The 12906-nt window shown below is 41.4% G+C and overlaps 1 protein-coding gene across 1 annotated transcript; it reads left to right on the forward strand.

The window, feature by feature from the left end:
• Positions 1-1295: 1295 nt before the first annotated feature.
• On the forward strand, positions 1296-12749 carry NOL11 (nucleolar protein 11). Its single transcript, XM_069032944.1, has 18 exons — positions 1296-1454; positions 2946-3059; positions 3778-3834; positions 4402-4547; positions 4803-4860; positions 5383-5521; positions 5951-6154; positions 6460-6536; positions 7242-7365; positions 8037-8140; positions 8391-8468; positions 9259-9443; positions 9713-9838; positions 9985-10206; positions 10697-10775; positions 11628-11720; positions 12033-12140; positions 12448-12749. The coding sequence occupies exons 1-18, from the start codon at positions 1305-1307 to the stop codon at positions 12559-12561; spliced, it is 2178 nt and encodes a 725-aa protein (XP_068889045.1). The 5' UTR covers positions 1296-1304; the 3' UTR covers positions 12562-12749.
• The last annotated feature ends 157 nt before the right edge of the window (positions 12750-12906 follow it).

Genomic DNA, 12906 nt, shown 5'->3' on the forward strand with positions numbered 1-12906 from the left:
CTAATTCTTTATGCAGGGTTTGGCAGCTCAGTGTTGTACCAAACAACTGGAAAATACTGGAAAAGAGACCACTCGAATCCTCTCAGGCTTGTCTCCAAGTCAGTTAATTTTAGTCAACAGAAATTTCCCTTGAACAACGATTCTTCATAAGCTTTTACACAGAGACTTTCTCCATAGAAACGAAGCTTTCCCTGCTCCAGAGGAACGGCAGTGCTCATTCAGGAGGGAAACGCTTCAGAGCAGCGTGGGACAGGGCAGAGGAAACAAAGAGGAGACTGGAAATGTTTTAGATTGGAAATCACACGGCTCAAAGGGGACAGAGCCCGCGCACGCCGGGGACATCTCGGCAGCCCTGCTGGGGTCACTGTGCCCGGCCCTGCCACCAAAGCCAGGTGTGGCTGAGCAGATGGGGCAGTGCCCAGTCCCAAAGTGACCCCCAGGGACCCGGCCTGACCTGTCGCTGTTGGTTGTTGGTTTGATTTGATGTCTTTTACAGCTTGGGCTCCTATTCCTGGGTAGGGCTGCACTTGAAATCTGCACACACTCAAAATCCTACACAAGAAAATACAAAGTGGTGAAACCCTGACGGGGACCCTCCGGCTGCGCAGTCGGCGGGGCCAGGCTGTGCTGCTGCAGAGGGGACAACCCCACCTTGTGCCTTACAGGGCACCTCGCACAGGGCAGGGCCGCATCCCGGTGCAGCCCTAAATCCAGCGGGGTTTCTGCGCTCATTAAACCCCACAGAAGCCTTTACCTCCACTCCTCGGGCAAATTAGCTCACACGTGACCGCTTTTCATTAACATACATGTGACCTCTCATTAACATAGACGAGACCCCTCTAATTGGCGTGCACGTGATCCATTCATTAGCATAAATCTGACCTCTCATTAGCATACGCTCGGCACTGCGCGACCAACCGTGGGAATCGGTGCAGGAGCGATGGACACAGTGCGCGAAATGCCCCGGCAACGCCTGAATAAGGGCAGTGCCCATGGACCCCTGACTGTCCCGCTTTATGACGATGTTCTGAGGATAATAATCATCGGCTTTCCTTAGGTTTTACAATATTTACAGTATCTAACACATTCGGAACGCAGCGTCATCGCAGACCCTCTGCCGAAGCCCGCTGCAGAGCCGCCCTGCACGCTCGGGGGAAGGCGCAGGCCCGGCCGGGCAGGGCCGCACGACAGCAGCGCTCCCTCCCTGTCGCAACAGCGCCGGCCCTGTCCCGACCCCGGCCGGCCCCGCCCCCGGGTCACGCTGGCTCACGCGCCAGCTCTCGCGAGAGCCCGGCCTGGCCAAGATGGCGGCGCTGTGCGAGAGCTTCACGCTGCGTGGGCCTGGCCCCGGCGGCGGCGGCGGCGGCGGCGGCCCCGGGTTGTGCCTGGAGCCGGGCCCGGGCCGCGACCTCGTGCTGCTCACCGAGCGCGGCCGGGCCGCCACGCTCTTCAAGGTACCGCCCGCGCGTCCTCGGGGGCGGCACCGCTACCCCGGGCAGCCCCGGCCTAGGTGGGGGCTCTCCCGGGCAGGGCCGGGGCCGCGGTGCCTCCCGTATTCCCTCTCACCCTGCCTGTCCGGACCAGACCTCGCTGTCTGTCCCCGGGCCCCGCTGTCTGTCCCCGGGCGCCCCCGCTTGCAGCCGCCATCCCCGGCGGGAGGCGGGGCGGGGAACGGCCCCGGCCCGGGAGCGGCTCCAGCCCGGCCCGGCCATACTCTGCCCCCTGCGCTCCCCGCTGCCCCCGCTCCCTCTGCCCGGGAACATGGGGCGGCTCGGGCGCTTGTTCGCGTATTTTTCCTTTTGCTGATGTTCTCTGTCCATTCCCCGTCCCAAAAAACACTTCCGTCGCGAAGCCACAGGTACGTGTTACCTGCAGTTCCAGGTTCTGGGCTGTCAGTTCAGTGTCAAGTGCTGTCCTGCTGGCTGCAGTACGGAAGATTTTGGTTTGCAGCACCTGAAACGAAAAGTGTATTCTGGTCTCTGTTATTCAGTAGACCATAATAGGAAACTTTAAGGCAAATATTTGAGTTTGTCTTTAGTTGACTATCGCATCCATGCGGTTGGGGATTGTAGTGACAGGATAAGCAGGAATGGGCTTAAACTGAAAAAGAGTAGGTTTAGATTGGATATTGGGAAGAAATTCTTCCCTGTGAGGATGGAGAGGCCCTGGCACAGGTTGCCCAGAGAAGCTGTGGTTGCCCCATCCCTGGAAGTGTCCAAGGCCAGATTGGATGGGGCTTGGAGCAACCTGGGGTAGTGGAAGGTGTCCCTGCCCATGGCAGGGGGTGGGACTTGGTGATCTAATGTCCCTTCCAACTCAGACCATTCCATGATCTTAGTGGGTTGAGGATGCAACCTCCTTTGGGTTCCTTATTCCCACTGCCAAGACCATATGTGAGAACATAACTGTGTTATAAATATGCCCAGTGTACTCTGGAGTGAGGAGAGGGGGTTGAGTGCCCTCAGAGCAGTTGGGTGTGAATCCCACAGAACAGGAGTTCAGACAGCAAAATCCACTGCTCTTGGTCTCAATAACTCACCTTGAAATAGAAAGAGAAAAAGCACAAGTCTGTGTATGATTGTATTAGTCACTAAAAGCAAATTACACTAGCGATTAAAATTAGTATCTGCCCTTCAAAAAAGTGGTGCCTTGTATTTGTGCTTCATGGCATAAGCCCTTCAGACTGTTACAGGTCAAAGTTATTTCTTACATGAAAAGAAATCTAATTAATGTAGAGTTCTTTCCTGTTGTTCTGAAACTGTTGGTGTTAAAGGTGGAAACAGGAATGCTCAAGAGGAATTTTGAGTATAGCGGTTTCCATATTTTAATATTCTAATTCAGATCGGATGTGGCTGCCTCGCATTTCCTTTCTGTCATGAAAGAAGTCCCCAAAGTGATCTTTCATATGTTGTATTTTAATTGCAGTGTCTTTGTTCTGACTCTAGATTTCAGATCAGAAACCCCTGGGCTGTTGGTCAGTTAAACACGGGCAGATTCTCACCTGTCCTGTTGTGTGCAACTTTGAAACCCACGAGTACATCGCAGTTCATGACAACAAGGTGAGAACCTTCATCCTTCTTTAGAGGAAGAAAGGATGTCGTGGGTTTTCCTGAGGGAATGTAAGTAGGGACAAAATCAGCAGTGTGACATTTCTGGTTGAACGTGTGGGGGACCCTCAGCATGTTGGTGGCATGAGCATCTTCAGTGCTGAGCACCAGTGGTCTGTTGGTCCTTTAAACACAGGAGATTCTCAGTGCCTCATGCACACACTCCCTAAGGATGAGTTATTTTTCCTGTTGCAACCTAGGTGACATTTACAACTGCATGGTCATGGTACTGGAGTGGTTACAGTAGCTCAGACCCCATCCTTGTTCTTCTGCTCTTGTTTCACAGTTAAAAGTTTCTGTGTGTATGTGTAGCATTTGCTTAGATCATGCTGGGTCTTTGGCTTTTCATTGTTGTTGATGAAATACCACTCCTGGCCTTGCATTGCTTGTGAAAATCAGGCCAACTCTATCTCACTGTCTCCATCACTCTGATCTACTTCCATTTACAGTTCTGCTGTGTCTTTTTCCTTACTCTTTCCTGTCCTTTCCAATTCAGGATTTCTGAGCTTGGTTTCAGTTCCTGCTGTCTCTGCCCCTCCCAGGGCCAGTTCCCACTCAAGTCATTGTGAATACTCCCTGTGTGTTTCCCTCCTGTTGCAATTGCTGGTGTTTTGAGTGCTGACAAGTCTGTGTGTTACTGTTTTACCTAAAAATGATGCTTCTCTTAAAGGTTTTAAGAATATGGAAGAATGAAGACATTAACTTGGACAAAGCCTTTAAAGCAACAGTAAGTCTCCTTCATGTGTTCTCTTCTATGTGTTTTGGATCCCGGTGGAGGGAAGAAATGCTCTAATTTTCATAGTGTTGGCCATATTACATTTTAGCTTAACTTGTGCTTCATGATGTTCTGGAGTATTGCAAAGAATCCACTTGCATTGACTTTAGCATCAGAATATTTGTCTTAAAATGCTTGGACTTTCTTTAAAGATGATGAATTGTGTTCAATTACAGATCTTTGTGTTCTGCTGCTTGATGTGTTAAACAACACTTTGTGTGTTGCTGTAGAGCAGTTGTGTGACGTCCTGACCCTGTTACAGTTTTTGTGATGTGATTCAGGAATACGATGCTCATCAGGACATTTTTCTGGCTTTTTTTTTTTTTTTTTTTGGGGTAGTGATTTGCATTATTTGTGGCAATTCAACAAATCAGCAGCTACTAGATCTACATTATTAAGGATCTTAAAGGTTCATCATTCTTCTGTTAAATTTTATTGGAAAAAGTTAGAATAATGAATAAAGCACTCACTTTTCAGGGTAATGTAGCAGAGAACAGAGATTTGTTTTTGTTCTTGCAGCTCTCAGCAGATGTGTACAGGATCCATTCCCTGCCCAACGGGGGGCCAGTGGTACTGTTCAGGGGAGGTGGGGTTCGGACGCTGGATGTGCTTTTGGAAGCCCCACAACAGGAGATTGAAAACGTTATCTCAGATGAAGTCATCAGGTAAGTGATGCCACTTTGTGATGATTCAGAGGAATTAACTGCGATGATGAAAGCTTTTCCCTTTTTTGAGGAGATGGGGAGAAATCAAAGACCAAGATCTTGGGGTTGGGTGTTTTGTTCCAACACATTGTTTTTAAAATGTTAGAATTATTTATACAGATTTCCTAAAAATTGAAAGGTGCCTAAGGAATAGTGATACGACTTTTTGTATAAACCTAGAGTTTGAAAGATGTTCATCCAGCTTTCTGGTTTTAGGTGGAGTGGAGCTTTTATGGAAGGCCAACAACCTGTCTTAATTTTCACTACTGAGAAAGTGAGTTAAATACTTTTTATTTTAAAAATCATAGCAGGAGACCTGAATGGTTTTTTTCAAAATCCATCACCTGATTTATTTGATTTTAAGAGCTTTTAGTGGAACCATTATCCTGATTTAATCAATACAGCAGTTAAATGGAAGTTGTGTTGCTTTCAGGCCTGAGAAACAGGGCTCTTAGAACTGCAGAGAACAATGAATAAGATGAAATACAGTAGACATTGTGTGACTCTTCATTGCTCATTGTGAAGAACTGTTGAATAGGATGTATGTTTTTAAAAAAGGAATTATGCGTAAATCTGTCTTCATGCAAATGCTTCTTCCTGTGAGTCCATTTGTTGCATCAAATAAGAATATTCTTTACTTGTAGAGTCTGTGGATTCTCTGAATTAGGCTGATGTCCTATAGAAAACACAATTTCCTAATTTTGCACAACATCCAAAGTTAAGCAGTACTAATATCTGAATTTCTGTTATATTTTCTTTGTGTAAATTAAAGGAAAGCTTTCTTTTTTTGTTTTAGGATGGGGATTTTTTTGTCTATGTACAGAAACCTAAGCTGAGTAGTCTACACAAATACAAGCTTGAACAACAGGAATCATCCAAGCCACTGTGTTTCACAGCACATATAACAAACCAAATTGTCACACTTCTGTGTTTGTGTAAGTTCTATTTTCTAATGGGATGGGATAATGAAGGAAAGAATTGTATGGAAGGACATAAAATGTTGATATTTATGAATTGCTGTTTAATATTTTTAGTTTTTTAAACTTCTTAAAACAGCTACAAGTAGTAATTAAACTTTCCTGATACTTTAATGGCTGCAAAGGTGAACTGTTCCTACCTGTGATCACTTGTACCCATGCAGCTCTCACTATACCCTTATTGCTATACCTTTATTTTGCTGCTTTGGATCATAGTGAGTGCTTTAAATATCCTGTATTAATTCTTCTTTCAGCATTCACTGGATTTTGTTCTTTTTAGATGTCCTTTTGCTATATCATATCAAACAGGTTTTTTTTCCACAAAAACCAATTGTAAAAGAGTGATTTTTTTTTTTTTTTTTTTTTTTTTTTTTTTTTTTTTTACAGATTCCAATGACTCTGTGTACCAGGTTCTGATACCTCTGCAGCAAGATACTGAAGAAGAAGAGGAAGAAGACATTTTGTCCAAGTCACTACTACTAAACTTTTCAGTCCCGGGAACTGTTCTGAAAGGAACATCTTTAGTTGTCCTGGACAAAGACCACATTGCAGTGTTGGGCAGTCTGGCTGTACCTGGGAAAGAACCCAGAGGTAACTTGAAAAATCATATGAAGATGTTGCAAGGTCTAAAATTTCCTTGGGCAAAGCACTAGGCAGGAAAATTGTGCTGTCCCTCTTGTCCCAGCTTCTGGTTTAAAGTTCTTCATTGGAAAACCAACTCCCCTTTAAATTGAGATGTAACCTGAGTGATGTAATTCCTGATGCTAAATACTGGCCAAGCTATTTTGAAACAGTTATTTCTGTTTCCCACAGCGTTTGTAACTGAAAGTAGTAAAGGCAAATGTAGCATTTATGTTACTTTTGGGATCATAACCTCTATCTCTTACTTCCCTTAGAGTGCCTGAGCATATGGAATACAAAATTTCAGACGTTGCAAACCTCAAAGGAACTGCCCCTGGGGACCAACGGCCAGGTAAAGCTCATGGGTTTGGGGTCCTTGAGCTTTATGCATTTGACAGCAGGGAAGGAAGTGTTGGGCTGCAGAGCTCTGCTGCTGCTGGAGGAGCAGTGAATGCAACATCTGAAGCAAAATTAATACTGATCAGTTGATGAGCAATTTCTGTCAGAGTATTCATTGGGAGAATCGTGGCCTGTGGGGATTTCTCTGATAATTTAGTACTTTGTCACATCTCATGGTCTTGATTATTTGGTGTGAATAAAATCACTGAACACAAAACCCAACAGTGTCTGTTCTGTTCAGGCAATTTGCAGTTGAAAGCCTAAATGATTCTATGATCTCCCGAACAGCATTTCGAGCTATTCAGGAGTCAGATAGGTAAAATAGCACCTAAGGAATAAATGCACTGGTGAACCAGAACAGCTGACTGCTTTTGTCTTAAAATTGCACAAGAGGAAACTTAGAAAGGGACTCCTGCCTTGGAGGAGCTGCTGTACTTAAGGACATCCCTGGAAAAATACTGAACAGAACACTTCTAATTTCTGTATTTAAAATCAGCAGTTAGTGAAGGTCTGCTAACAAATGTTAAAGCTACTGAAAATAATTTTAAATAATCTGATCACTCACTTCTAATTGAACTTTGTAGGAAGGAATTACACATCAGTGCAGGAACTCACTTCTCTGCTCATCTTATTAATGACACATTTTAATATTTTGCAGTTGTGGTGTTATGAAGAAAACTTTTTTTTAATTCATGGGAAAGTGTTGACTGTAATTATGTACAAGTGTGAAACATCATCCTTGGCAGCTGCTGTGGGAAAACTCAAGGACAGTCAAAACCCTGGTAAGATTTTTTTTTTAATTACGGTGAAAAGAGCTTGTAAAAGGAAGACATCTGAAATCATATAAAAGTTATTTTAACACAGTCCTATAAAATAAATTGAATCTCAACAGCTTGAAGCAAATCACACTGTACTGTGTTCCTGGCTGTTAAATTTACTGGTGCTGGGAACAACAAAACACACAGACATCTGAATTTATTGTGGCTTCATTTAACCTGGATTGTCATTCAGCTACTGGAATTACTGAAAACACTGGAATGTTGATGATGAATACTGAAAACAAAGTGAAGTGCTGTTTCCTAAAAAGTGTTTTCAAAGAGTTTGTGATTGGATAGGGCAATGTCAAACCTTAGTTTGTCAACTTCAGTTTAAAATTATACTGTCATAGTGGTTTAATCAAACATTGCATTGGTAAAATGTTGCAAGTAATGCTCAGGATAAATTGTGTAATAATTTACTTCTCTTGCTCCCAGAGGCAAAATGGAGAAACAGTATAAAGAAAGGTCATAAAATTACCTGCTGCTGAAATAAAACTGGCAGCTTTCTTGGCATAAAATCACTTGGATTATAGTTTAAAAAGTATCTATTAGCATAAGAAGTTGATGCAATATTCATACTTGAATAAATGTGCTGTAAGTGTTACCTTCATATAGTTTCATTTGTATGTTCACAGATGTGTCCTCATTTGTGAACTGGAATACCCTGGAAGATGAAGAGCTGGTGGTTTCCTTTCAGTCCCAGGAGTCTGTAGCTCTGAAAGCAGAGTCCAAAATGAGTGTAAGTTAGAATTAGGGTCATGTGATGTTGTTGTTTGTCTTGTCTCTTCCCATGCTGCTACTTTTAGGTGTTGCAGCAGAAAGAAATTTCACTTTGTCTGTTACTGATTGTTTCTAACACTGTTTCTGGAATTGCAGTTAGTAATCATAGTCCAGACAGCAAGTTGACACGTGAAGTACCCAGTTATCTTGCTTGAAGTCCTTAAATATTTTGGAGCTGAATAACAACTCTGTGTTTTTCTTGACCACAGTTAAGATCAAGAAGGAGCACTGTTGCTAAAATACAGCCAGAGACCTTATCAGTTGGGCAGCTCTTACTAAATCTCAAAGTAAGTAACCCAAATATCCTCAAGTAGTGTTTAGACACTCTCAGAATAGTCTAGGTGTCTCTTAAGCTATTATCTCTTTCCATGTCCTCTTGCACATACCAGGTTGACCAAGCTGCCTTGAACAGGTGAGTTGAAGGATATCGTTCTTTTCATTATTGTGTAAGAATGGAATTTGGGCGTGATGAAATTAAGTTTTGTCACAGGAGCGTGTTTTGAGAGCTGTACAATACATGGCTTATAACATCTGAGTTCTGGAAACTTGCACAAATCTGTTCATTGTTAATGATAGTGTCTTACAGTAAATAACAGGATATTTCATCTGAACTTTGCTTGTTTAGGTTCTTATTTATGGCTTTAATTTTGTTGAAGGCATTTTAGCTGTAAGAAGTTGGAGGAATTGTCAGGAATTCCACTGCAAATACAGCAATAAGCTCTGTAGTTCCTTTCTAGAACTTGCTGTAAGTGTTATAATAGGTCATACAGGAAGGGAAACTATCTGCAGTTCACCTGTGGCTGGACACTTTGGTACTGTTACTGAAGTAACAGGTGATTAATCCACGAGCAGTTACTGAGAGCAGGTACTGCTTACCTGAGTTCAGAATGAGGAATTACCTCATTTAGCTCTTTCATGCTTGAGAGAAACTATTCTATCAAAACACAGAGTGGCGAGGGATTTTTGTAACTTGAATTCCAAAGTAGGTCTGCTTCTACTTGGTCTAATTAATGCCAGGGCAGTTGTCAAACCTGTGCCTTGTACTTCTGAGTTGGACAGTATTTTTGTCTTTTCCAGGATGCTTCTACTTATGTGTTGGAAACTGAATTAAGACAACTGATGTCAAAAGCACCAACCCCAGATCTGCAAGCCACCATTGGCTGTGTGGTCACTGCCCTTACAGACAGATGTAAAAGAAATCCAAAGTACTACCCTCAAAATTTCCTGCTGGAGATTGTTGAAACCCGGGACTTGTCCTACAGGTAGTGACTCTGCATTTTTTAGTGTAAGGAGTAGCCTTTAAAATCAATTTTAAAAAATAGAAATGAAGTTCTTTATAAGTTTCTCTTGAATTATCACAATTTAATACCAATTATGGTATTGAAGCTGGTGTTTTACGTCATATGGTGATGAAGCTGGTGTTTTACGTAAAAATCCATCTGGGGAGGAAGATAAGTACTATTACCTTAGTTGTCAGTGTAGTTCTCAGTGGGTGTGGACTGTGCAACGTATTAATTTCATATTTTTATAGTTTATGTCCAGATTTAATGGCTGTTGCTTTGGAGAAAAAAGATATGCATCTCTTACAAATCTGCCTAGAACGGTTTCCAGATATTCCTGAAGAAATTACTTATGCTTGCCTGAAAACATTTTTAAGGTAACTTGAAATCAGTATTTTTTTCTTCACCAAATTTTAGTCTATGTTTTTGCTTTTATAATAAGCTTCAGAGAGTTCATTATGTGTGTTGATGGCATTGCTGATTTTAAAGCTAATAATTCAAGGCATTAAATTTTCTTCCACAGCATTAGTGAAGCCCATCTTCAAAATATAGATGTGAATCTAGATTCTGTGATCTGTTACATTGATGTTGAATCCGACGATAAAGAAGTTAAGACTGAAATTGTAGAAAATGGTTTCAGTGCAGAGATGGACCAGGACATGTATGATACCAAAATCCCAAAGGAAACCCAGTCCAGCAGTGAGGGTGAATCCTGCCCTGTTGGGCTTCAGAAGGCAGCATTATTGTATCCTCTGCATGTGAAGGGAAGCCAGAGCATTTCATGTGCTCTGGATGTTTGTACTTGGTATTGCCAAAAGGCACATCTTCTGTTATTGCTGAAAGTTTCTGAGTTCTCATAAGAGCAGTTCCTACTCAGTAGAAAAACTGTTTAGAATATAAATAAAAACATTTAGCTTTTAGAATGTATCTACACCAATTTAAACTTAGTTTTATTACACTTTTGCAATAATCTTTCTCTACTTAAGAGAAAATGGTATCAGTGATTTGGATATTTGCCTGTTAAAACACATCAGGCAGTTACACCCTTGCAGTGGATAGAACTGTTCAAGTTAACTGTATTGTGATGGTTCTATTGCTGTAGATATTTCATGATAGAAATAAGATTCAAATAGGACCTCTGTCAAAAACCTGGAGAAATATTTTATTTAGAATTCAATCTGGTTTGTACAAACTGCTATTTTCCTCCAGTGTATTCCCTTAATAGCACTGCACAGAAATGCTGTTCTCCATTCAGCTTACACTGAAACGTTTCTTTTGCCTCACCTGAAAAACCTTCCAGCTCAAGAAGCTATTGTAAGTATTTTAACATTAAAAGGTTTTAAAACCCTTATTATTTTGTGGTGAGGGAAAGGGAAGAGAGTTCTTCAGTTGTATGTGAGAAATTCACCATTCTTTCAGGAGTCTGAATAACAAACTAATGCATGGAAATGAAATTAGGATGCCTAATAAGATTTAATATTAAGGAATATCATGTTTTTCCACATACTTAAGGAAATCTTCCTAATTTTTGTAGTCCTTGCTTATTTTGGAACATGTAAGTAAGAAACCCTCTTTATGACCCAGTCTGACTGGAAAATGTTCATATTCTGTTAGCAAGTTACCTTTGCGCGATTTAGATGCTTTTTAGGAAAGGAAAAAGACAGGGTAATTTAGTCAGTTCTATCAGAAACAGAAGTTCAGAAATTATGAGAAACAAACTCTGTTTAATCCCAAATGTAATACAAATCTAGATCCCCCTCAGTTTAGGAAAAAACCCCACCAAACTCCCCCATTTCTCAAAAGCTGAAATATAACTTCAAGAATTGTGTGTACCTGAGCATATGTGTGATTTTCCAGTGATTTCAGAAAAACCCCACACATCAGAGCAAAGCTGATTTCAGCTCTGACATGTCTCTTGGAACAGTGGTTACCCCTGAATGTAATTTACACTGAATATTGCTGAGATTTTTCAAACATCCAGCTATGGGTGATGTAAGAGAAGCATAAAACTTGTTTTTAATATGTGATATACAGGCATCTATGTTGCTTTCAAAAACAAAAAATAAATTAAAAAAAATCTTTATGAATATTACCATGTGCAGGACAAAATCCCTCTGTCTATTAAATGCTTGTCCTTTACAAATGTTCTGACTTTTCTACTTCCAGCTATTTCTCAGGTATTTATATTACCTGTATGTGAAATGCAGTGAAAAAGTTAACACCACTCTTCCTGGAATACGCTCCCCCACGATAAATCAGGTGAGCAGCTCATTCTAAGAACTGTACTTCCTTCCCTTTCTGTGGTGTGTAACTTGGTGAGTAGTTGGGAATATCTAAAATCAGTTGATGCCTACATTCATTCTACTAAGTATTGTCTGTTAATGTAACCTCTGTGAAGTCAGATGTAACACTTTAACAATCAAAACCCAAATATACCTTAAAATATGCTTTAAAATGTGAACCCATGTATTTTGCATTAGAAGTTAATGTTTCAGAGTTCCGCTTTTAGAGCCAAATGTGTGTCATTTCCAGACTGGGAAGTGTAAGTGTACTTTTCTTGTTTGTCTTCAGATCATGGATTGGATGTGCCTGTTACTTGATGCTCATTTCACTGTCATGGTGATGCTGCCAGAAGCAAAGGAGTTGCTTTCAAACCTGCATAAGTTTGTGAGAGCCCAAGTAAGTTGCATCTTCTGGGATAATTATTTCATTTTCAGTTGGATTTGGAATATGGATGTTAAGAAAGGGGGGAGACAGACAACAACAAATTATTCAATGAAACAAATAATGTGTGTCCTCCTCTGTATGCTCCTTCCTGAGCATGAATTGCAGTTGCCTCTGTCTCATTTGGCTTCAAAAGCTGCTTTGTTTGTTTGGTTTAAATATCTTAAACTGTGCAGAACCAGAGATAGTTCCACAGTATGATGATGTATGAAAAGAATGAAAATGTATTTTACTATAAATGTCTCTGTTTTCTTCTTTTCAGGTACGGTTCTACTCGGAACTCAACAAGATTGAAGGAAGTTTGCGGGAGTTACAGAGACTGAACCACCTGAGAGAATCTCAGACCTATTCTATTGAAGTGCTGGAAATTATTTGAATTTGAAATTCATTATTAACACATTTCTTTTTTATTGATTCCTTTTATGACAAGGATGTATTAGCACTCCATATTGGGGCTGTCAAAAGTTGTTTTCTACATAGGAGGAGCCTGGTTACTCTGTAGTTACATGGGAGTTGTAAGTTTGAAACTTGTGTATTAAAAGCTCTCTTTTTGATTGATGAGAAGCTGGATGCTTGCTTATATTTTCATGTAGAATTCTGATATGTGATCATGAGAACATCCTAAAATACCACACAATTCTTGGCTGAGCACAAGATGGTTATGGCAGAAGTGCTGGGGGCATAACTTGCCCATCTTGGGCTGTGTAACTTGGAAAGAGCT

The sequence above is a fragment of the Aphelocoma coerulescens genome, chromosome 18, assembly GCF_041296385.1.
Source record: "Aphelocoma coerulescens isolate FSJ_1873_10779 chromosome 18, UR_Acoe_1.0, whole genome shotgun sequence".
NCBI lineage: Eukaryota > Metazoa > Chordata > Aves > Passeriformes > Corvidae > Aphelocoma > Aphelocoma coerulescens.

Coding starts and splice junctions, on each gene's coding strand:
- NOL11 (XM_069032944.1), top strand. CDS start 1,305: ATGGCGGCGCTGTGCGAGAGCTTCACGCTGCGTGGGCCTGGCCCCGGC. Junction 6,537..7,241: donor CCCTGGGGACCAACGGCCAG/GTAAAGCTCATG, acceptor AATATTTTGCAG/TTGTGGTGTTATGAAGAAAA. Junction 10,776..11,627: donor TTCCAGCTCAAGAAGCTATT/GTAAGTATTTTA, acceptor TTCTACTTCCAG/CTATTTCTCAGGTATTTATA.